The sequence below is a fragment of the Ambystoma mexicanum genome, chromosome 8, assembly GCF_040938575.1.
Source record: "Ambystoma mexicanum isolate Mex_15411 chromosome 8, UKY_AmexF1_1, whole genome shotgun sequence".
NCBI classification, from domain to species: domain Eukaryota; kingdom Metazoa; phylum Chordata; class Amphibia; order Caudata; family Ambystomatidae; genus Ambystoma; species Ambystoma mexicanum.
Genome location: NC_090929.1, coordinates 81,192,978 through 81,217,576, shown reverse-complemented (window position 1 = coordinate 81,217,576; position 24,599 = coordinate 81,192,978). Strand labels below are relative to the sequence as shown.

Here is a 24,599-nt window from a genome sequence, read left to right as displayed (position 1 = left end):
CAAGGCAGTGACTTAGAATGTCACACTTTACCTGTAAAGTTATATGCTACCTTACCCAAATATACTGCTGTCTGCACTTGTCTAATTCATGCCGCAATATGGTCTAAACAGAGTTTGTTTCCGTGTTCAGTAAATAAAGAAAAGGACCCTGCGAGCACGTGTCGCGTCTCAGAACCCGTCACCTGATGTGATCACGTGAACCGAAAATGCATATGAAATAACGCTAGATGTTTAATACGTGCAGGCTAGATATTGGGCCTCATTACGACCCTGGCGCTAAGTGTTTAACGGCGCCGTAAAAGGCTGCGGCGCCGTTAAACACTTAGCGCCTTACTACAACGTCCCTTTGCGGGACCCGACCTTAACTGATGGTCTACACCAGCCGTTAAAGTAGGGACCCGCAAAGGGACCTTGGTGCTAAGTACGGTACCGCAATTTGCGGTACCGTACTTAGCGCCTTCTCCATTCCCGTAGAGCCCTATGGGGCGAAAATGGGAATAGGGAAGGGCCATGGTTCAATGGGGAATTACCGCCCCGCCAACCTTGGAATGGGGTGGTAATTCCCCATTGAACCATGGCAGACCCGTTACAACACTGGCACCAACCATGGTGCTAATAGCGCCATAGTTTAGCGCCGGTGTTGTAATGAGGGCCATTGTCTAAATACAAAACATGAGCTCATAAGGCAAGTGTATCACGTTCATGTAACACAAAAAGGAAAGTAAAATTATTTTCCAAGCACAAAAACGGCACTCGGCACGTCACCCAATGTGGTCACGTGATCCAAAATGGGTCAAGATTGACAATTTGCATGGTAAACATGTATCACAAGGAAAAAATGAAAAGTTTTTTGAACACATAACGCGGCATTAAGCCCATGACCCAATGCGGTCACGTGATCCAAGATGGATCAAAACTGAAATGGGAATAATAAGCATGCAGACTACCAAATCACTAGTGAAGTGAATGAAACCTAGGTGAGGTCCTATATAGCGCGTCCATAATTACGTAAAAGTGCAGAAACACAATCACTAATGATTGCTCGCAAAGTCCTACATAAATGCTAGTTGGGTTAATATGAACTTAAATGATTAGCTATATCCAATGTAATTGGCCGGCAGGCGTAGGGAAGGCACCCCCCCGTTGGTCTCCCAGGCTCCAGTGGTGACCGATATAATTATAAGAGTACAAAAGACATCCAATTGCGGGATGGATATCACACCACATTACCCTCCTACAAGAAGACATGTAGTTCAGTGTCACTATTCAGACCCAAGGTGGTACAGCGTAATCTACACATAGTACGAGCTTCCAGTTGTCATAAAAATGCAAAGCGGTCACCACCCCTGCAGCGGGTCAAGCCAAATCCTGTGCACATTCGAAAGTCTTTTATTTCTAATATGAACTGTAATTGGTCCGAGCCCGGCTGTGGGAGACTAATTGCGTAAAAGGGATCCGAGCCCGACTGGGGGAGATCCAGGGTGAACCGTGAGTCACGCGAGAAGGAATTGTTAACCCAAACTGTAATTGGTCTGAGCCCGACTGAGGGAGACCAATTGTGAGAAGACAATCCGAGCCTGACTGAGGGGGAGCCATGGTGAGCCATGAATCACCCGAGAAGAGCTATACAAATTGTGATTGGTCCGAGCCCGGCTGAGGGAGACTAAGTGAGAAAAGCGATCTGAGCCCGGCTGAGGGGGATCCAGGGTGAAAAGTGAATCACCATATGTGAATATTTGGATAGGAACGTTTTTTTGTTTGTTTGATTCATTAGGCCCTCTGAAGCAAGAGACTTTTAGATAACCTACGAGACTTGAGCGTAGAAGGCCCTGATGCGTGTAAAAAAACGGTGTCCTCATGCCTAAGAAGCCCAGGAGTGTGCTGTGCTCGAGTGAACCGCCTTGTCCCATGCTGAACATGTGGAAAAGAGAGGCCAACGGCCTGAACATGCTGACTTATCATTATGTGAACACTTCTTTATTTTTCATGAACATTACCCCACACTATTTCTCTAGGCTCCCTACCATAAAGTAGTTCAAAAGGAGAGAAACCAGTAGGTACCTGAGGGGTTTTACTTACTGCAAATAGTGCCCAGATGATCATACTGTCGCAGTCCTTCTCGTCTTTATCTACCAGCTTTCTGAGGATCATTTAAGCGTTTTATTGCATCTCTCTACCAAGACATCTGTTTGAGGATGGTACACTGAAGTTCGTAAGGTGGTAATGTGGAGCAGCTCTTTGACTTCACCCATGAGCTTGCTCATAAAATTTGAACCTTGATCTGTCAGGATTTCCTTAGGAAAGCCAACCCTGGAGGAATACGGTGATGGTGTTCCGCATAGTCAATGTCTCGGGGTATCAGGTTGTGTAGTCGACAATTAAGAGGACATATTTGTTACCCAGTCTAGATGTCCCTAAAGGTCCAATGATATCCATCCCAATTCTTGAAAAAGGGACCTTTATGATTGGTAAAGGATTCAAAGGGGCAGGCAGTGGGATGTGAGTACTGTTTTTTTGTTTTTTGACATATTTCACACGTCTGAATAAAGGTTTTTATATCAGCATGGGTACCTGGCCAGTAAAACTTCCCACTGATGTGTTTCTGAGTTTTGGATTGTCCTAATTGTCCCCCCCGTCAGATGGGAATGTGCAATCACTAGCACAATCTTCCGGTGGGTTTTGGGGATTACTGACTGGGTTTTAGTTAAGCCTTCGGTAGAAGTTTCTTTTCTATATAGCAATCCTTGCGTTAAGAAAGAAAAGGACTTCCCTTCTCTGCACTTTCTCCTTTGGGAATTGCTTGTAAGAAAGCCTCAGTGAGAGCTGGGTCATTTCGCTGGGCGAAGGCTGGGTCGGGATCGATGGTAGGCTCTTCTCCCTTTTTCTCTTCAGTGGTAGATGGTTCATCAGCTTCTCCGAAGCCTAAGGTACCTCTCTTAGTTTCGTCTAGTTCACTTTCTTTAAAATGAGGAAATTGTCATGATGCTTACCCCCGGGGACCCAGACCAAGTCCAGCAACCCCGGAAGCAGGCATCAAGTTATTCTAAGCAAGCCCAACAACCCCTGCTAGGGGCTATTTGGGTGCAGTCCTGGCGCCTATGGCGCCAGGCTCATATGGAGAGTCAGTCGCGCCAGGCTCATAGATTAAAACTTACCTGATGCAGACCATGCTGTAAACTCACCTGATGCAGACCATGCTGCAAGAGCTCCAAGCCAAAGAGGCTTGGAAGGGACTACTTTACCTAGGGACTATTTTTTTACTCGGGTGGGGCTGGGGAGGAATACTTACCTGGGACTACTTTGGAGGCTATTTAAACCACGCCCGAAGAGCAGCACACGCTTCGCGTTATTCTGCATCCAGCAGCGTAACGCTCACCGTGCCTGCAAGTCTGCATCCAGTCTTCTGCCACGCCCGCCTTGAGTCTGGAGCTCCTGGAAAAAGGGAGAAAGAAGGAGAAAAGGTTAGAACAAGAGCAATACCTTTGATCCTTACCTGAATTCCTCATCCATCGTGCCTTCGAGCTGGAAGAAAGAAGTTATTTTATGTGCGTCGCCTCGCCTGCTGCAGCGCCGCGCTGAACTCACCGGCCTTCGCAGCATCTTCACATTCCACCGCATCCTTCTGCATGTTCCCGCCGCACTCCGGCACCTAAGGGGAAGACAAGGACAGCAAGGTGAGCCGAGGGAATACACAGAGGCAATATTAGTTACCCCCCATAGACTTACCTGATTTTACCACCGGGGGTACTATTCCTCTTCACGTGTCGGCGCAGCTTCCACTGCATCCTCGCCGAACCCCGGCCCCTAAGGGGAAACAAAAGGACAGCAAGTTGAAACAAAGGGACAAACAAGGGGAAACCTCCTCACCACAATAGACTTACCTGATTTTACCACCGGAGGCATTATTCCCCGAGACTTCATACTTTCTCTCAGCGCCTGAATAAGGGAGAAAGCAACAGGTTACATATTGACATTATTTTATTGAACTGTGTTGGATAATACAAATCCTTACCTGAATATTACTGGTTGCCACGAGGAACTCTTCGCTAGGGTCAAGCTGCAACCTGCAAGGAATCGGACAAGAGTGAAAGTCAGACATTTGAACTCTTACGAACCACATACTTACGGCGTTGTCATGATCTCTGCTTCCAAAAGATCAGGACTTGCCCGACTCCCTTGGAAGCAGACCCATAACCCCGGTTCCGAGTGCCAGCCAGTCCCAATTGGGACCTTTTGGACCCTGTCCTGGCGCCAATGGCACCAGGCTCATAAAGATGCCCAGTCCCAGCGCTGGAAGCGCCGGGCTCATAATGCTTGGGTGGACTTACCTGCAGCAGACCATGCTGCTTACTTACCTGCCAGTTGAGCCCCTGATCCTCTTCTGTTGGGGACTACTTTTCCTGTTGGGTGGGGCAGGAGCCACTCCCTAGGTTCAGAACACTGGAACTCTTCTGGAAAGCAGGAACTCTTTTCTCACCTAGGCGAGGCTGTGGAAGGAGACACCTAAGCACTACAGGAGGCTATTTAAACCACACCCGATGGATGAATCTTGCTTTGCGTTATTCTGCATTCTCTGCAGCAGAACGCTCATCGTGTCTTCTGCTTCTGATCCTGGGCCTAAGGGAACAAAGGCTTACCATCCTGGAATCCAGTCTTCAGCAGCACCTGTAAAGACAAAGAAAGAACAGGTTAGCACTACGGTCTTCAGTGGCAGCGCATTTCTTACCTGGTCCATCGGCTGTCACCAACGCCTCGCACTGCATTCCGGCATCTGAAAGACAAAAGCTTACCAGCTCTTCGCACGCTCCGGAGGCCTTCGGCGCTGCATCCCGCATCTGAAAGACAAAAGAAGGTGCGTTTAAAGACATTGGGCAACTTTATTACTCACGTGCCATTACTCCTTCCCACGCCGAATCCAGTGGGTATTCCAGCACCCTTCAGCTTCTCTAAAGCTCCGAACTTGTACCTGCAAGATAAAAGGGACAGTTAGTGCGCATCGTGAAGCAGGCTACAAGCGCTTACTTACGTGCTTCCAGGCGCTTCTATTCCTCACGCGGGTTCGATCCTCAACTCTCATCAGCCCGCCATCCGCCATCGCCGGAACCCTGCAAAACAAGAGATATCATTACAAAAGACTTTTAAGACATTTGAAGTGCCCAGAACTTACCGTTCGTGCAGTTAACGACGGACAGCAGTCCTCTGAGGTCAAGAGGCCTGCACCCTTATCCAGTGAAGAAACTGGTTACGGCACCCTGCCCCGAGGCAGATGGAGAGCTCGGCGTTCACTTACCTAAGGTGAGGGCGTTAACCTTTGGGGTTCTACAGGAGAAGAGAAAGGGAAGAGGAGAGAGGCACCCAATAACCCCAGTTCATTAATCCCATATTTTCTGTCTGCAGACATCTTACTCTTCGAGTCAGACATACAGTGCACAGAGGTCCAGCCCAAAGAGCCAACCGTGTGTTACACATCACCTTTGAAGATACGGCATTCACCCAGTCAAGACCGGCGCCTCTGCGGGAATCAGGTGAGCGTTACAGGCGTCTTGCCAGGAATCTCAGAGTCAATATTGTTCTGGAACTCACCAATTTCTTCGAGCCAGTGAAGCAACTGGTTATCTACGCGCCCCTGTGCTAAATGCAGAATGGAGAGCTCATCTTTCCAAACCATCAGGTGAGACTATAAGAGGGGACATCAAAGGTGATCAGTGGGGAAAACAGTGGGAATGGGGGGGTTAACGCTCAACTCTACGGGTGGTTAATTCCCTTTCTCCATTTGCAGAAGAATATTCCTACGGGCCAAGCAAACGAAGGTAGGTGGGCCAGTCCAGTCCGTCATCTCGGCACTACGCGTCACATTGGTGGAGACCGCAGCTGTCCAGTTCAGATCAACGCCTCTGTGGGAGCCAGGTGAGCGTAACAGAAATAGAGCCTTTTCGAGAATCCATTGGGCAATTTTGTTCCGACGATGTACTTCAAAGGGGATTTCATCATGGTTCTGTAAGAGAACCTTTACGTCTCCCTGGAAGTCGGGATCGATGACGCCTGCTAGAACGTCTATACCGAACTTCCAAGCCAGGACAGATTTTGGGGCCAATCTTATATAACACCCAGCAGGGGGTATCAAAACGAAGTCTGTGGGAATCATTCCTCTTTTCCCAGGAGGGATAGTAGCTTCTCTACAGCTACAGATATCAAAACCGATGTATTCTTATGTGGCAATAGAGGTGTTGGAGGCTCTATGACTAAGCTTCTGGAATTGTAGGGTTCCCCAATTTGTTTCAATTGAGTCACATCCCACTTCTGACACCACATAAAAGGGAGGCATGGTATCAACAGTGTGATAAACGCCTACCTAACCCTAAATCTACAAATGGGAGCAAGCTACGACGATCAAATAATAATAAAGCAGTCCTAGTGGAGTCTTGTCAAAATAAAACAGTCTATACTAAAGAAAACTATTGCCAATCGTTACCTCTAAACATACATAGGTAGGGGTAGTATTCATGAAAAAGAAAAGTGTTCACAAAATGATATGTCAGGATGTTCAGGCCGTTTGTCTCCCTTCCCCACGTTTTCAGCACGGGACAAGGAGGTTCACTCGAGCAAAGCATACACTCTGGCTTGTTCAGCACAAGGACACAGTTCCATTAGCAGCATCAGGGCCTTCTGTGCTATAAGTGTCTTTGGTTTTCCAAAGTCTCTTGACGCAGAAGGTCTGGTGTACAAGAACAAAATAACCACAAAGATCCTCTCCTCTTTCGAGTGTTCATTTTGCGTGTCTCACCATGGATCCCCCTTAGCTGGGCTCATATGCCTTTTTATATCACAGTCAGTATCGTGGATCACCCTCTTCCGAGCTCAGATCCCCATTTTCCAATGTTTAGAGAATATCTTTTCTCGGTGACTCATGGTTCACCCTGGATCCCCCTGAGCCGGGCTCAGATCCTTTCTCTGTCACAATTAGTCTCCCTCAGTTGGGCTCAGACAAGGGAGCCTGCGAGAGATGTCTTCTCCGCAGGGAACCGTGGGACAGGGAAACACGGCCTTTGTTCACCGACATGTAACAGCATCCTCCCCCAGAGACACCGGCAACCCCCTGGCGGAATGGAACTCCCTCAAAAGGTCGGGACAATGCAAGTTGGCCAAAGGTTCCCAAGTGTGGTCCTCAGGCCCAAAACCCTTCCAATCAACCAAATATAATACCGTACCCCTAGAAACCTAGCAGTCCAGAATGCGGGATACCTCGTATTCCTCCTCGCCATCCACCAAGATCAGAGAAGGGCGTGTGGTAGACGAGTGGATTGGATAAAAGGCTTGATCAGGGAGACCTGAAAGACAGGGTGAACGCGCCAGGAACAGGGCAGAGATAACCTGACCGCCGCAGGGTTAATCACAGCGGAAATGGCAAAAAGGACCCACGAATCGAGGCAATAGAGGGTGCTTCCCTGCAATCCGTAAATTACGGGATGATAACCATACTTTCATGGCAATCTGGTAGGACGGTGCTGGAGAACGATGTGCATCTGTGGATTCCTTTGCACGTTTTTGAGCTCGGAGTAAATGACATCGTACATCCCGATGTAACTGGTCCAGGTCACGTACACAGTCTTGTGCAGCCGGATTAGAGTCTGGAAAGGCCAGATCAAGTGGTAACGCCCTAGGGTGACAACCATATAGGGCAAAAAAACAGAGAGACCCCCGTGGACGTGTGCATAGAGTTATTATATGCGAATTCGGCTTGCGGCAAAGACACAAACCAGGACACAAACCAGGACTGTTGGAACTGAAGACATAGACAATTACCGTGAGGTAAATTGCATACCACGGTCGGAGACAATGGTGGACGGTAATCCAAAAAACTGAAACACATTCGTCATGAACAACCTAGCCAACCCGGGAGCTGACGGTAATCCAGAACAAGGTATGAACAGGGCATACTTCGTGAAATAGTCTACGGCCACCCATATGGTGTCGTGTCCCTGTATTTCGGGTAAGTCAACGATGAAGTCCATCGACACCATCTGCCAGGGTGTGTATGGGACCGGTAAAGGTTGTAACAAACCCACTGGTTTGGCTCTGGAAGTTTTACATTGGGTGCATATGGCACAGATTGTGATGTAGTCCTTTACATCGCGTGCCATGGTAGACCACCAAGCCCAACGTCGCAATGCCTACAGTGTTTTCTGAGTTCCCGGATGTGCTGCAACCAGAGAGTGATGGGACCACTGAAGTGCCAAGGTCCGGGCCTGACCGGGCGGAATAAAGACACGCCCTTGGATGAATGGTAAACCTTGAACCAGTTCCAAGTTGTATTCAGTAATCTCCGTTGGATGGGTAGAGACCCAGTCAACAAAGATGGAACGTAAAGAGGGTTGAACCGAACATGCACAAACGACTTTGTTCGGTAGGAGAGATAAAGGTTCAGTCGGTATGCAAGGTTTGCCCGCATGGAGGTGGGAGAGGGTGTCAGCAGATACCTGAACCTTAGCAAGACGGTAAGTGATGACAAATTGGTATTGCGAGAAAAACAAGTGCCAACGCGCCTGCCTGGCAGTGAGACACTTCATTGCTTTGAAGGCTAACAAACTCCTGTGATCCGAGTATGCCGTTACAGAGTGTCTAGCCACTAGGAGGTGGTGTCTCCATTCCAGGAAGGCGTCCTTGATGGCTAAGAGTTTGCATTCCGTGATAGAGTAGTTTCTCTCATAGGGCGTACATTTTCGGGAGAAGTAGGCGATGGGATGAATGTCGCCCGAATGGTGGCACTGTTGTGACAAGACAGCACCAACCGCGTATCCCGAGGCGTCAGCTTCCACAAAGAACGGGAGATCTGGATCAGGATGTTTAAGAACAGGAGCGGAAGTGAAGGCAGATTTTAACTGGTCAAATGCCTTTTGGGCCTCTGGTGACCATATGTACGGCACCTTGGCACTGGTCAAGGAGGTAAGAGATGCAGAAATTTCTGAGAACCCATTAATAAAACGCCTATAAAAGTTGCCGAACCCCAGAAAGGATTGTAATGTTTTTATAGACTTGGGCACCGGCCATTCCAAGATTGCTTTAATTTTGGATTGGCTCATGCGAACCCCCTGGCCAGTAAGATCGTATCCCAGGAACTCCACTTCTGAGATGTGGAAAATGCACTTTTCGTCCTTTACAAACAGTTTATGATCTCTTAGACATTGAAGTACCGTTTTGACATGTTGAATGTGATCTGTCTGGTTCTGTGAATAGATCAAGATGTCATCCAGGTAAACTACGACGTATTGATCTAGGATGTTGTGGAATAGGTCATTCATAAATGCCAGGAAAGTAGCCGGGGCGTTACAGAGCCTAAAGGGCATCACCAGGTATTCAAATAGACCGTAATGTGTCTTGGACACAGTTTTCCACTCCTCCCCTTGTCTCATGCGTACCAAATTGTAGGCCCCTCTAAGGTCAAGTTTAGTGAAGATTTTTGAGGATCCCAGTTGATCGAGGAGAACAGAAATCAGAGGAAGGGGATACTGGTTTTTATGGTAGCTGCGTTTAATGCACGATAATCGGTACAGGGATGTAAATCCCCTTCTTTTTTGGGAACAAAAAAGAGTGGGGACGCAACTGGAGACTTTGAAGGGCGAATAAACCCCATAGCAAGAGCCTTGTCTATGTACTCTTTGAGTACGGAATCTTCCTTGAGAGTGGGAGAGTACATTCTTCCAGCTGGTATTCTTTTCCCTGGTACTAGGTCTACTGGGCAGTCATACATCCGATGTGGAGGTAGGGTTTCTGCCATCCCTTTGTCGAACACGTCCGCATATTCTGCATATTGAGGAGATATCATGGGCATAGCTGTGTTAGAAATGGCTCCAATATGCATAGTAGAGGACACCAGTGCCCTGGCGGGGCTACCCTGGCTGATCCCAAGCAATGAAGTGCAATGGGTATTGCAGACGTTGGAAGGGAACTGGATCTGATGTGTTGACCAATCACTGGAAGGGTTGTGGAATTGCAACCACGGAATACCAAGGATGATCTTGTATGCAGGGGCTTTGATGATGTAAAAAGATGTATCTTCTGTGTGACCTTCATCGGTGCTCATAACCAGTGGCACTGTCTGATGAGTTACCATACCAGAGAGAAGAATTGAGCCGTCCACTGTATTAACTGTCTCCGGAATATGTTTGCGAATTAGTGGTATCCCTGACATAGAAGCAAAGCATTGATCAACATAGTTACCCGTTGCTCCCGAGTCTATCACCGCCATTGCATTAAATGACCCTCCATGAGTCAGAGAAAAATTGACAGGAAGGTGGAACAATTGGGTAGGATTCTGTAAAGGAGAGTCCCCAGGTGGTCCTCCCGACGTAGGGACTCCGTCTACTGTCGGGATCTTGCGTTTCCCGCCTTTCGTTGGGTTTTTTGGGGAATTCGGGCAACAAATGATCAGAAGCCCCACAATACATGCACAGGTTGTGCGACCTGCGATATTTTCGTTGAGCAGGCGTGAGCGGACCCCTAACAACACCAATCTGCATGGGTTCAGGAGCAGGTAGTGTAGTGGGCGAGGTTTCCACAGATGCTGAAGCGAATAGGGCAGGTTTCTTTTCATTACGCCTTTCAGCTTTGCAGGCATCAATTTGAAGGACTAAATCAAGCAGCTCTCCAAAAGCTGTGGGAACAACTGGGACACAGTATGTCCTTTAGTTCATCAGAGAGACCCTGGTAGAAGACTGCTGTTTTCTTCTCTTCGGGCCAGTCTGTCTCAGCTGCATTCTGATTAAAGCGGGCTAAATAAACCAATAGGGAATTATTCCCTTGTCTGTGCTTCAGTAATTCCAAGTCAGTAGCTTGAGTGGTATATCGTGTGTCAAACACTTTACTCATCATAGTGAGAAGGGCATCACAATTGGAGAGAACATGACTGTTAGATTCTAACAATGGAATAGCCCAGGTGGCCGCGGTGCCACCCAAATTTGACAAAAGCAGCCTTAGTAGTGGAAGTGGGAAAAGAAGCAGTTTGCACTGATTGACGAAAGTCCTATATTGTTTGGGATAACCCAGGAAATATTCTGGAGGAGCCAGGGCAGACTGGGTGGTAAGCATAATAGGAGTTGTTTCCTGAGAGGGAGCTGGGAAACCGGACCCTGAAGCCGTAGCTCCAGCGCCCGTTGCCTGTGAGGCTGGAGTAGTCACCAAGGCCTGGATAGCATCCATACATTTACGCAATGCCTCTTGTGCATTGGTCAAATCAGTTCGTAGATCAGTGACCATTTGCACGATCTGTGTCAAGGCATCGCTAGCCTCCGTGGACATTGTAAGGCTGCTAATTCTGTTACTCACCGCTCTGTATGCAGGTCAGTAAATCTGGATTAGTCGACCTTGGAGACGGAAGTGTAAACAAGAATTCACTGTCCAGCCTCCAGTATTCCAGTTCCCCTGAATTCTATGATTCAGGCTTCCTCAGAAGCAGAGGCGTTGCTAGGGGGGGCTAAGTGGGCTATAGCCCCTGGTCTTTTGGTTGTAGCCCCGGATAGAATCTCAGGAGCTACAACCAAAAGGCTGGCTAGCCCCCAGTCCTGACAGTTCCGACATCAGCGTAGCCCCGGGTCCTTTACAGACCTAGCAACACCCCTGCTCAGAAGAGGGGCTCTTCTCTACGATGTACCTTTCTGCTGTTTCAATCTGAACAGGCAGAGGTGCCAATCGCATAAAAGAGTGGGGAAAAAGCGCACCGCCAAACCAATGCTGCAAAAGAATACAAAGATGATTAGAAGTGCCAAGATGAGGAAGAAAGGCAATGAGACAACAACAACTGACGGAAATACCTAGGCAAGGATTGGAGTGGAGTACGCTATGGGGATGGACCTACAAGAGAAATAAACCCATTACCCTAAACATAAGTGTAACCTAATAGGCTCTCCCTATGGATAAACAAACCAAAAAACAGACCTGAACGGAGGAGTTCACAAGAGATAATGATGTCCACTTTAGGAGGGTAACAACGGCAGGGTAAAATAACAAAAGGGGCAGGTTAGTACGGGAAGGTATACCCGGGCGGCACGAGGGTCGCACTAGTGAAGGGTTGGTGCATACACTGGAAAGCGTCACAATAATGCACTTGGAGAGCTCTTCTCCGAAGAATAATGCAGTCCAGGAAATGTACCAGTAGAATTAGACAGAAAGAAGATGTGAGGTATGACTGAAGCAGTTCAGCGAAGGTAGCGCTGACAGGAATCCCCAAATAAATGTGCAATGTTTTGTTTACCTTGGAATGCGAAAAGCAGGTAGCCTCGGGCAGGATTTAGAGCAGCCGAGGTGTCCAGAAGGATTAAGATGAAGAAACTGCAAGGAGGCAGTGGGCGCGGGCAGAGGCAATCCAGTAGCGTTCTGAGTCGAGACCAAGAGGGCAGGAAGACAACAAGGCGGAGTGCAGGCAGTCCGGGGGCAGTCCGGGTCAGCAACGTAACGGACTTAGACCAGAACCGAGGGAGAAGACTATGACAGTCCAGGAAGACACGTGTAGGTCGGGAGCCAGGAAATCAACAGGAGTTCACAACAGGAGTGCACGAAGAGTACGGAACGTAACCGTAGCAAGAAAGTAACACCACAATTAGCAGCGACGATCCACCAGGAAAACGGCAATTTTAAACTGCAGGGGGGAGTGGCTTCACTATGCGTCTCCTATGCACAAAACATGTCAGCTGACACGGGTTTCTCCGGAGTGTGTACAGGCGCCATGGCAACCTATATCTGCTCCACAAGGGAGCCTGCGAGAGATGTCTTCTCCGCAGGGAAGCCGTGGGACAGGGAAACGTGGCCTTTGTTCGCCAATATGTAACACTTTGTTGTAGGAGCCAAGGACAGTACCATAGTGGCAGCCTCTCCTCCCTGCCTTGGTTATCAACGCAGGTGAGCCCCGGGTACCTCTGACACAATGCAGTTTTGTTCAGCTTTAGTTCCCGGTCTTAGGTTTCTTACTTTCTAAGGTTCCCAAAAGTAACAGTCTGAAAAGGTCAAGGGCACTTCTCTCCTTGCAACCCTCTCTGGTCTCGGAGTCTTTCTCCTTGTATTAAACTGCCATCTTGGAACCGCTTTTTCCGCATGTGCTTTGCCTTGCTGTGAGTGTGCTTTTATGCTCTGCCTTTTATCTATGTGGGGAAGTGTGATGGAAGTCAGGTGTGTGTAATGATTAGTAATTGCCATTGCCTGGCGTTGCCTGAGCATTGTATTGGGACATTTCAGGTATACAGTTCTGGTGTTAGTCTGTTTTCGCTCACAGTGAGCTGTCGGTGAGAAAGTGTTCATGACGGGAAAGGTGGTGGTTGAGTTCCTCGGTATCCTACCTGGTAGGATGGGGAAAGGGTGTTAAAGGGAAGGGGATACTGCGTCTCACCCTCCAGTGTCCCACTTCCACTCACTGAAGACCCCTCATTCAGGTGATCCTCCCACACTGGTCCACCCCAGGAGCTGGATCCAAAAGTGATGGCGGTGTCCTGGCCCTTAGATGACAGATCCCCGGGGACTGGCGGGCGAGACACCTCCAGGTTTCTCCCACATCCGAGACGATGAAAGTCACCATGCGGATTGTGATGCATAACAGTTTCACACAGATGTCTAGGGTGAGTGCTTAAGAAGAACTAACACAGCATATGCAGATGCGAGTGCGTAAGAAGAGCTATCATACCATATGCAGATTGCAGCAGGCTCACAAGGGAAAGGCATCCATCCAGCTATAAAACATGGTTTCCCGTTTTAAAGTACTGGTTTTGGAGTTGGGAGCCTAGAGTTTGGTTCCCAATTTAGCCACTTAATTGGTTCACTTGCTAACCAATCTTGGTCAAAACCTTATTTTCATGCCACACAACTGTTGCATCCCCCCACTGAGAATACTATGGAACAGAGAAGCCTCTGATGTACCTTCTCGTCAACATGATAGTTTTGTAATGTGTTTCTTTGATTCAAAGTGGTTTTGGTGGGAGACCTGTGTCCCTCCCAATTCCAAGAAGAGTCTTCAAGGCCATTTTTAACAAGATTCAGCAATCTTTCATGGGGAATAGGAATATGTTTTTGGCACCAAGTCATTGTGACGTGGAAATTGATTCAGCTAGTCAACGGCAAAACTAACAGACTGCACGCTCCTGGCTTCTACAGACCTGGCTATCAAACATGAACCTTGAGGGCTTCAGACCCGATCTCACATCCTGGGCAAGTCCCTCGGGTTGCACATCGACAAACACCTCCCTTTCAAGACACACATAGCTAAGAAAACTCAGACAGCTTGGTATCAGGTCTCCCACCTGCAGAAAGTCAAGCCCATGCAACAATTTCTGATGTCAAAAGAGGGGCCGACTGATTATACACAGACATTGAAAATTGATTCTTTTAGTCACTGTGAGCCAGTGATGGCAGGAGAGAGAGCAGGTGAGATGTGTTCCAATTTCTGGTGTCTTAGGGGAGCGTTGGGCGGCATGAAAAATTCTCTCCATAGGCTGTTGATTGTCCCGCAGGGGGATTCCAGTAGAAGCCCCACAGTATTCGATTCTGAAGGAGATGAAGACACTAGTGACAGTCATCTCTCAATGACCCCCTCCTCCCCGCCCTTACAGGCTCAAGAGGCAGCCAAAATGGCAGAGGTTATACTATTAAAGACCACTAATCATTGCATTACTTTTGTAACAGGGATATGGCAAAACCTTGTATATGGATCAGCGAAGGAAGAACCAAGAAACAAGACTCCAGAGCTCCATTGACTTAGTGGGAAAGTGAGAGTTTATTATGGCGGTCGAAGTTGAGAGGTTTGCATAGCTTACAAATGCAATGCCAATAAATTATTTGTTACCCCACTGGGTGTATTCCGGTAGATATAACATAAATTAATGTGTCTGAATTAAACATTCAGACCTACCCTGCCCAGAATTTGCCAGAATTCAGGCAAAAACTGATTTGCAGCAGCAGGAAATGAGAACACATACTTCCAACATGGAGGCATGTCCAATGACCGCCACACAATCACCAATACTCCCTAAAATTGGTCTTATACACGGGGCTCGCCACATGAAATACCCACCATTCCATGCAGATAAATTCACCATCCAGAGGTAAGACTTTTGATCCAGATCGTTCTCTGTATGGATCTTGGGAACTCTGCCTTGTCCGGCCAAGCACTTCCTTGTTGGATGCAGTTGTGTATGGGAGGTGCAGGGTGGGCCTTTGGATGAGGTTTATGGGAGTTAGAGGGTGGGCACTTGGATAAGGTTTATTAGAGGTACAGGGTGGGTGTTTGGATGAGTTGTATGGGAGATAGAGGGTGGGCGCTTGGATAAGGTGTATTGGAGAACAGGGTGGGTGCTTGGATGGGTGTGTGGGAGATAGAGGGTGGGTGCTTGTATAACGCCCACCCTGTACCTCAAATACACCTTATCCAAGTGCCCACGCTGTATCTCCCATACACCTCATTCAAGCGCCCATCCATTACCTCCAATGCACTTTATCCAAGAGCCTGCCGTCTATCTCCCATACAACCCATCCAAACACCCACCCTGTACCTCCAATACACCTCATCCAAGCGCCCAACATCTATCTCCCATACAACCCATCAAAACACCCACCCTGTACCTCCAATACACCTCATCCAAGCGCCCAACATCTATCTCCCATACAATCATCCAAAGTCCCACCCTGCACCTCCCATACACCTTATCCAAGCGCCCACCCTTTATCTTCCATAGCACTCATCCAAACATCCACCCTGTAGCTCCAATAAACCTTATCCAACCGCCCACCCCCTCTCTCCCATAATACTCATCCAAACACCCATCCTGTGCCTCCAATACACCTTATCCAAGCACCCACATACTATCTCCCATACACCCCAACCAAACGCCCACCCTGTACCTCCAACACATCTTATCCTAGCGCCCACCCTCTATCTCCCATATACCTCATCCAAACGCCTGCCCTTTACCGCCAATACAGATTATCCAAGCGCCCTCCTTCTATCTCCCATACACCTCACCTTCTATCTCCCATACACCTCATCCAAGCGCCCAACCTTTACCTCCAATACACCTTATCTAAGCGCCCACCTTCTAGCTCCCATACACCTCATCCAAACGCCCACCATGTACCTCCAATACACCTTATACAAGCCATGACCCTGTACATCCTGTATCCTGTACACCTCATCCCAGCACTCAACTAGCGACTCATCGGAGCCCCGACCTTGTATCACCCATAGACCCATAGACCACAACCAAGCACCCACCATGTATATTCTATACACATCATCCAAGCACCCACCCTGTACCTTTTGTACGCCTCATCCAAGCCCCAACCCTGTAATTCCCGTACAAGTCATAACAGCCCTCACCCTGTACCTCCCATACGCCTCATCCAAGCCCATACCTCCTGTATACCACATCCCAGCACTCACCTAGTGCCTCCCATATGCCTCATGCAATCAATATCCTGTTGGAAGTTCCACTCACCAGTAGAGGTAGTTTTAGGAGATAGGCCCCTGTTAGAGACCCCATATAGCACTTTTACAGCCCACTGTCGGGATTCTAAAACTAGGGGTTAAGCCTTGCCGTGTATTCTTCCACTTCAAGACCTAGAGTTCATACAGTAGCAGGAAGGCATCATTGGAGCTGGGCCAGGCCCAGAACAAAGCGTAGCATCTGGAAAAGAAAGACACTCAGGAATAGAGAAGAGAGAGCCATGCCCGAATATGTGTAATCCAAGGCCGCAAGGCAAACACACGACAAGGGTCCTAAACCAGAAAGCCATGCCAGAATATGTGTAATCCAAGGCCCGATGGTCACTGGGTAAGTGTCAAGCCTGGCATCACTTAGTTAAACTGTCTACCATGTGCCTGAGAAAGACTAGCCACTGAGGAATCCACATCACGTTTTCTTCTCTGCTTAGCAACCCATTGGGGTATACAGCAATTCATTTAATTGAGCATAGGAAATTGACCAGCTGACACTGTCCTTCTTGTCCTTTCTTTTCCAGGAACAATTTCCCCGAAGGAGGATGGCCTCGGTGCGCGTCCTATGGTGTAATAGACAAGTAAGTGAAACGTAGGCTAGGTGGTCTCACATATGTAGGAAGGGACCACCATGCAACTGAGGCCTACATTATAAGACCTCCAGGAGGCAATTCATCTTTAAAATTTGCTTTCCTGTTGGTGTACAATGCAATAAATGGGACAGCCCCTCCCCCCCAAAGACTGTTGGGAAGGGGCAGGGAACCTCTGGCCACCATTTGCAGGGCCTTGAGCAATACTTCCTTCAGACACATTAAGGCCTGAGTAGCAGGGTCCCTTTAAAGGAGTGGTATCATTCATTTCTTTAAAAAACATTTAAGTCATCATCAATAAATTAGTCCCAAACTGGGCACGCCAAGTAAAAACTGTGGTGAAGGATGCTAGAATAGATCTTTCCTGTTCTACAGCAAATGTTACAAAGTAATAAGAATCGACTAACGACTGGACATGTGACATTGTTCACCTGAAGCTATTTCCTGAAAGATGAACACAGGGCTACATTGTATCATTGCACTACACAGTTGGTAGCCCCAGCTGAACAATGTCAAGCCCTTCTCATCAATCCATTCTAGTTAGACAGTAAGATTTGCTGATGATAATATAGTTCCAAACTCTCACATAAATGTGTGTGGAAATGATGAGGTGCTCTAGCCGATCTCATCATTTTTGCCCAAAAATGTTGTCCCTATTCTCAAAGGCTTTTGAATTTGTGCATTATAGATGCGTAAATTCAAATGTCTTTTCTCACCCCAATTTGCATAAATCAAGAGGGAGGGGGGCGTGCGGGTTTGAGCACATTCTAAAGCATATCATGTATTCATAAATGGGATGCTCTTTAAAATGTGCAGAAAACGAAGTCATTCCCCTGCATCTGTTTGGCACAAGTGAAGGTAAATGTGCAAAGAATCATGACCCTATTATGTTTTTTTAGTGGAACAGCAATGGTTGAACCTCTTCTTGTCCCGCTTGCATTTCTATCCCTCAAACAGGGACCGAAATGTTTTTTTTTCTTTGTGACAAATTTCACTAGGAAAGGCCCATTAATGTCACTGTAACAGGCGCTGCAAGAGCCTGTCATATGGTCTCCCAACAGTAATGAATGCAAGGGTGCTGGCTAGCGAAGCTGTTGTGTTGCCACATTACCTCCTGCAATGTGCAGGTCACCTTTCAAAATAAAACAAGCATGGGCAAACCCAACAGTTTTTAGCTTTTATGTTATGTTATGTTGATTTATTCCAAGCACCGCTACCAGCCGGGCATGGGATCCACATTTTCCTGGCAGTGTCATAATGGTACCATTTCACTACCTGGGCATATTATGGGAGTGCCTGGCAAATGTCTATTTCAATCCTACTCAAGAGCCAAAACTGTTGGCTCGTCCAGGAGAGGTCCTGCGCTTCTGTGTTCTTAGTTATCTGATTTATTTATGAGCGGGTGGACACTCGATGAATGCCTAGAGATAGCGGTTTAATTGGTCGGTATGAGCTGTAATGATGCCCGTGATAGAGAGATGTGAAAATAGTTTGAAAGAAAATGGAAATTGGGAGATGAGTAAAATGAAATTGAGAGAAAAAGGCATATCCTGGAGAAAGAGAGAAGGAGGGGGTACCAGCTATAGGACAAGTGATTTATTCATCTATGTGAGTACTCTGAAAGGGGGGGGGGGCTTTACAAAGTAATTGTGTAGTATATTACGAGAGAGACAGAGTGGCAGTTTTGTGCTGCAGTTCTGATGTGAACAGGTAAGATGACGTAATTAGTATGCCTTATGTAGCAGTGCGAGAAGATATTGGGAGAAAATATTGTAAGGGGGCAGTTTGGGTACTAGAACGTGGCAGGGGTTGTTGTGATATTATTATGAAGAGTATTTATTGTGAATACACAATATTTTGACTAGAACATATTTGGGTGCTTGAGAACTTTCAGGAAGTTAATTGTTGTGTATGGTATCGGGACAGGAGTTTTTAAGGAAGTTCTCTAAGGGACATATTCAGTTTATGAGTCAAGCAAATGGAGTTCCACCATGTACTGTGTGAGAGTGTTTCCTGGTGTTTCCAATGTGATGTAATGCATTGGATGGCCAATGCTAGAAACGTGTCTAGAAGCCTTGTCTGTTTTGAGGTGAGAATGTTACCTTTGTTATCTTTGCAAATGTGAGTTTTTTTAGTGAAATATTTTTGTTCAGCTGTAACTTTTCTACGATTTTTTTGTTATCTTACTCCAGAAAATGGATAATCGTGAGCAGGGAAATAACATATGTACTAGTTTACCTACGGCTTGTTTATCAATGCATCTCCATCAGTGTGCACTGGGATCGATTTTGGCTTTAGGCAATCTTACCGGAGTCCAAAGAGCTCTATGCAATACAAAAAAGAGAATTTGCAATTCGCTAGCTGCTCGTGATGCTTTTCCTTTCCTTCTGTAGATTTGTTGCCATTGGGTGGGATCTAAGTTGATGGCTAAAACGTCCTCCCATTTATTTGTGATTTTGGGGGTGCCCCCCCAAGCCAAACAGGCCCCCACCAAAAACAAAAATAAGGGGGGCACAAGGTTTGTCCTTCTTTGGGAGCAGATGGGTGCTGTTTTGTCCCCCATTTGACCCCAAGAAAGCAAAAAATATTTGTGGCACACTTGGGGGCAAGAGGGGGCTGGACCCATGCCTTAGTGTGTATTTATTAAAATGGGCGGTATAGTGTCTTACCCTCATGGAAATATTCCCCCTTATCTAGCGGTCCTTATTCCAAGAAGGGTCGTTTCAATCTTCCTAGACAGGCTGCTCATGGTGAATCGCAGGCCATGTAACCTAGAAACAGAGCCACAAGGGGTCTTTAGATCTACCAAGAACCTGTGGGTTTTCTAAGAAAATCTGCTCTCCATAGAAACTGAATAAAGAAGGAACTAACGTTTCACTTGGAAGGCAGTCTTTATATGGCTTAAAGGCAACAGAAAATAACCAAAAATTGGTGTTTAAAAATTGAGGATAGTCAACCCACATGGGAGGCTGGCATCCAGAGGCTGCACCCCTGGCTGCCCTAGACCTCTGGCTGGGCTGTGTTTGAGCTTTTCCCTTCGGGTAGGGATGGGGACCCTGCCAGGGTTCCCTTGGACTTCCGCTGTACTTTGGGGCGATCGACCCACATGGGAGACAGGTGCCCAAGGCTGTGGTCACCACCCCTGGCTGCCCTGGAGCTCATGCCGTGCCGTGTTACAGCTTTTCCCTCTGTGGAGGGATGGTGACCCTGCCAGGGCTCCCTAGGTCGACCCACATGTGAGGCAGATGCCCAAGCCCGACGGACACGCCCCCCCCAGCCGTCCTGGTGCTCTGGCCATGCAGTGTTGCAGCTTTTTCCTGCTGTGAGGGATGTGAACCACGTTGAGTCAACCCATGACCACCGCAGGGCTGGGGGGCGGTTGACACATGTACAAGGCAGATGCCCAAAGCCGGGGGCAGCACCCCTGTCTGTCCTGTAGCTCTTGCCTGGCCATGTTACAGCTCTTCCCTCTGTGAGGGATGTGGACCCTGCCGGGGCTCCTTGGGACCGCTGCTGGGGTTGGAGACGGTGACGCACATGGGAAACAGGTGCCAAGGGCCATTGGCAGCACCCCCGGTTGTCCTGGAGCTCTGGACGTTCCGCATTACAGCTTTTCCCTTCAGGGAAGGACAGAGACAGTGCTTCCTGGGACCGCCAATGGGCTTGCGGATGGGCTTGCGGATGGTCGATCCACATGGGAGACAGGCACCTCACAGCCGTCCTGAAGCTCGGGCCATGCTGCGTTACAGCTTTTCCCTCCTGTGAGGGACGTGGACCCGCCGGGGCTCCCTGGGAACGCCGCTGGGCTTGGGGACGGTCAAGCCACATGGGTGACAGGCACCTAAGACCCTCCTGGACCTCTGGCTGGGCTGCGTTACAGCTTTTCCCTTGAGTGAGGGATGGAGACCCTTCCAGGGCTTCCTGAGACTGCCGCTGGACTTGGGGACGATTAACTCACATGGGAGGCAGGCACCCATGGCCGGGGATATCACCCCCGACCATCCTGGTGCTCTGGCTGCGCTGCGTTAGAACCTTTCGCTCTGGGTAGGGATGGGGATCATGCCGGGGCTCCCTGGGACTGGTGCTGGACTTGTGGACGGTCGACTACATTGTAGACAGGGGCCGAGGGGCAGCACCCCCAGCCGTCCTGGAGCTCATGCTATGCCGTGTTCCTGCTTTTCTCTCCTGAGAGGGACGAGGACCCTGTCAGGGCTCCCTGGGACCACCCCTGGGCTTAGGGACGGTCGACCCATGTGAGAGGCACACACCCAAGGCTGGGGGCCGCACCCTGGCCAGGCTGGAGCTCTGGCCATGCCAAGTTACAGCTTTTCCCTGGCCGGGGACATCACCACATCCGTCCTGGGGCTCTGGCTGCACTGCGCTAGAGCTGTTCTTTCCGGGTAGGCATGGGGACCCTGTCTTGGCTCCCTGGGACTGCAGCTTAACCTGTGGATTGTCGACCCACGTTGTAGACAGGCGCTCAAGAGTGGGGGTGGCACCCCCGGCCATCCTGGAGCTCTGGCTGGGATGTATTACAGCTTTCCCCTTTGAGGAGGGATGGGGACCCTGCCGGGGCTCCATGGGACCACGACTGGACTTGTGAACAGTTGACCCACATGGTAGACAGACACCCATGGCCGGGGGCAGCCCCCCTGGCCGTCCTGGAGCTCAAGCTGCGCTGCCTTACAGCTTTTCCCTCTGGGGAGGGATGTGGATCTTGCTGGGGCTCTCTAGGACCGCCGCTGGGCTTGGGGACGGTCAACCCACATGGGAGACAGGCACCAAAGGCCAGAGGCAGCAACCTCGGCTGGACCTCTGGCTGGGCTGCGTTAGAACTTTTCCCTGCGGGAAAGGATGGGGACCCTGCCGGGGCTTTCTAGGACCCCCGCTGGGTTTGGGGACAGGCACTCAAGCCCACTGGCAGCACCCCCAGCCTTGCTGGAGCTCTGGCTGGGCTGCGTTACAGCTTTTCCCTCCAGTGAGGGATGGGGACCCTGTCAGGGCTTCCTGGGACCGTCGCTGGACTTGGCGACCATTGACCCACATGGGAAACAGGCGCCCATGGCCGGGGATATCACGCTGACCATCCGGGTGCTCTGGCTGCACTCCGTTAGAGCTTTTCCCTCCGCAGAGGGATGGTGACCCTGCCAGTGCTCCATGAGACTGCTGCTGGACTTGGGGACGGTCAACCCACATGGGAGACAGACACTCAAGCCCGGTGGCCGCATCCATTGCCCTCCTGGAGCTCTGGCCACGCCGCACTACAGCTTTTCCCTCCTTGAAGGGATGGGGGGAACCGGTGCTGAGTCGTCCCATGACCACCGATAAGCTGGGGGGTGGTCCAGTCACATGCGAGGCCGAATCCGATGGCCGAGGGCAGCACCCCTAGCTGTCCTGGAGCTCTGCCCAGGCCAAGTTACAGCTTTTCCCTCTGGGGAGGGATGAGGACCCTGGCGGGTACTCCCTGGGACCGCAGCTGGGCTTGGGGATGGTCGATCCACATGGGAGACAGGCGCACAAGTCCGCTGGCTGCCCCCCCCCCCGGTCGTTCTAGACCTCTGGCTGTGCTGCGCTACAGCTTTTCCCTCTGGGGAAAGAAAGAGACCCTGCCAGTGCTCCCTGGGACCACCGCTGGGCTTGCGGATGGTCGACCTACATGGGAGATAGGCGCCCAAGGCCGGTAGAAGCACCCTGGGTCGTCCTGAATCCCTGGCCATGCCACGTTACAGCTTTTCCCTCCTGGGAGGGATGAGGACCCTGCCGGGTCTCCCTGGCACCGCCACTTGGCTTTGAGATGGTCAACCCACATGGGAGACAGGCACCCAAGGCCAGGGGCAGCAACCTCGGCTCTCCTGGACCTCTGGCTGGGCTGCGTTAGAACGTTTGCCTTCGGGAAAGAATGGGGACCCTGCTGCGGCTCCCTGGGACCGTCGCTGGGCTTGGGGACAGGCACTCAAGCCCACTGACAGCACCCCCAGCCGTGCTAGAGCTCTGGGTTGTTACAGCTTTTCCCTCCAGTGAGGGTTGGGGACCCTGCCAGGGCTTCCTGGGACCGTCGCTGGACTTAGTGACCATCAACCCACATGGGAGACATGCGCCCATGGCCAGGGACATCACAGCCGGCCATCCTGGTGCTCTGGCTGCACTCCGTTAGAGCTTTTCCCTCTGCAGAGGGATGGTGACCCTGCCAGGGCTCCATGGGACTGCTGCTGGACTTGGGGATGGTCAACCCACATGGGAGACAGGCGCCCAAGCCAGGCGGCCACATCCATGGCCCTCCTGGAGCTCTGGCCATGCCGCACTAAAGATTTTCCCTCCTTGGAGGGATGGGAACCGGTGCTGAGTCGTCCCATGACCACCGCTGGGCTGGGGGGGGTGGTCGAGTCACATGCGAGGCAAAAGCCCATGGCCGAAGGCAGCACCCCTAGCTGTCCTGGAGCTCTGGCCGGGCCAAGTTACTGTTTTTCGCTTCGGAGAGGGATGGGAACCCTGATGGGGCTCCCTGGGACCGCTGCTGGGCTTGGGAACGGTCAATCCACATGGGTGACAGGCACCCAAGGCCAGGGGCAGCAGCACCGGCTGTCCTGGACCTCTGGTTTGGCTGCGTTACAGCTTTTCCCTCGAGTGACGGATGGGGACCCTGCCAGGGCTTCCTGGGACTGCCGCTGGACTTTGGGACAATCGACCCACATGGGAGACAGGTGCCCATGGCCGGGGACATCACCCCCACCATCCTGGAGCTCTGGCTGCGATGCATTAGAATTTTTCCCTCTGGGTAGGGATGGGATCGTATCGGGGCTCCCTGGGACTGCTGCTGGACTTGTGGACGGTCGACCCACATTGTAGACAGGGGCCCAAGGCCAGGGGCAGCACCCTCAGCCACCCTGGAGCTCATGTTGTGCTGTGTTCCAGCTTTTCTCTCCAGGGAGGGACAGTGACCATGACAGAACTCCCTGGGACTTTTGCTGGATGTGGGGACGATGAACCCACATTGGAGACAGGTGCCCAAACCCGGCTGCAGCACCACCAGCTGTCCTGGAGCTCTGGCCATGCCGCATTACAGCTTTTCCCCCCTTGGAGGAACGAGGACCCTGCTGGGGCTCCCTGGGACCGCCGCTGGGCTAAGGGATGGTCGACCGTTGTGAGAGGCACATACCCAAGGCGGGGGGCAGCACCCCGGCCGGGCTGGTGTTCTGGCCATGCTGCGTTACAGCTTTTCCCTGGCTAGGGACATCACCCCGACCGTCCTGGTTCTCTGGCTGCATTGCGCTAGAGCTTTTCGAATGAATTGTGTCCTCCCATGTATTCCTCATCTTAGATATTTGTATCAGGTTTGCTGCTTCAGAAATAAATATGCCACACCAGAGGGCGCTGTGCTCGATGTTGTGGCGTCGATGTCCCTCCAGGGCTGCCCTAGAGTGTCAACGTCATCTGCAGTATAAATGGCTCAAGCAGCGCCCATTGGCTTCAGTTCTGTTTTTCCTAAAGCTTTTGCTTCGTGTGTATGAAAATGGCCCTTCAGTCTTTCAAGATGTCTTCCT

At 50.1% G+C, this 24,599-nt stretch overlaps 1 protein-coding gene across 1 annotated transcript in view; it reads left to right on the top strand.

The window, feature by feature from the left end:
- The window catches only part of ABO (ABO, alpha 1-3-N-acetylgalactosaminyltransferase and alpha 1-3-galactosyltransferase), a 911,475-nt gene that overhangs the window by 373,150 nt on the left and 513,726 nt on the right, over positions 1 to 24,599 (top strand). The window contains exon 3 of the mRNA XM_069609331.1: positions 16,993 to 17,049. Within this exon, the coding sequence (XP_069465432.1) occupies positions 16,993 to 17,049 (57 nt within the window). The remainder of the gene's footprint in view (positions 1 to 16,992; positions 17,050 to 24,599) is intronic.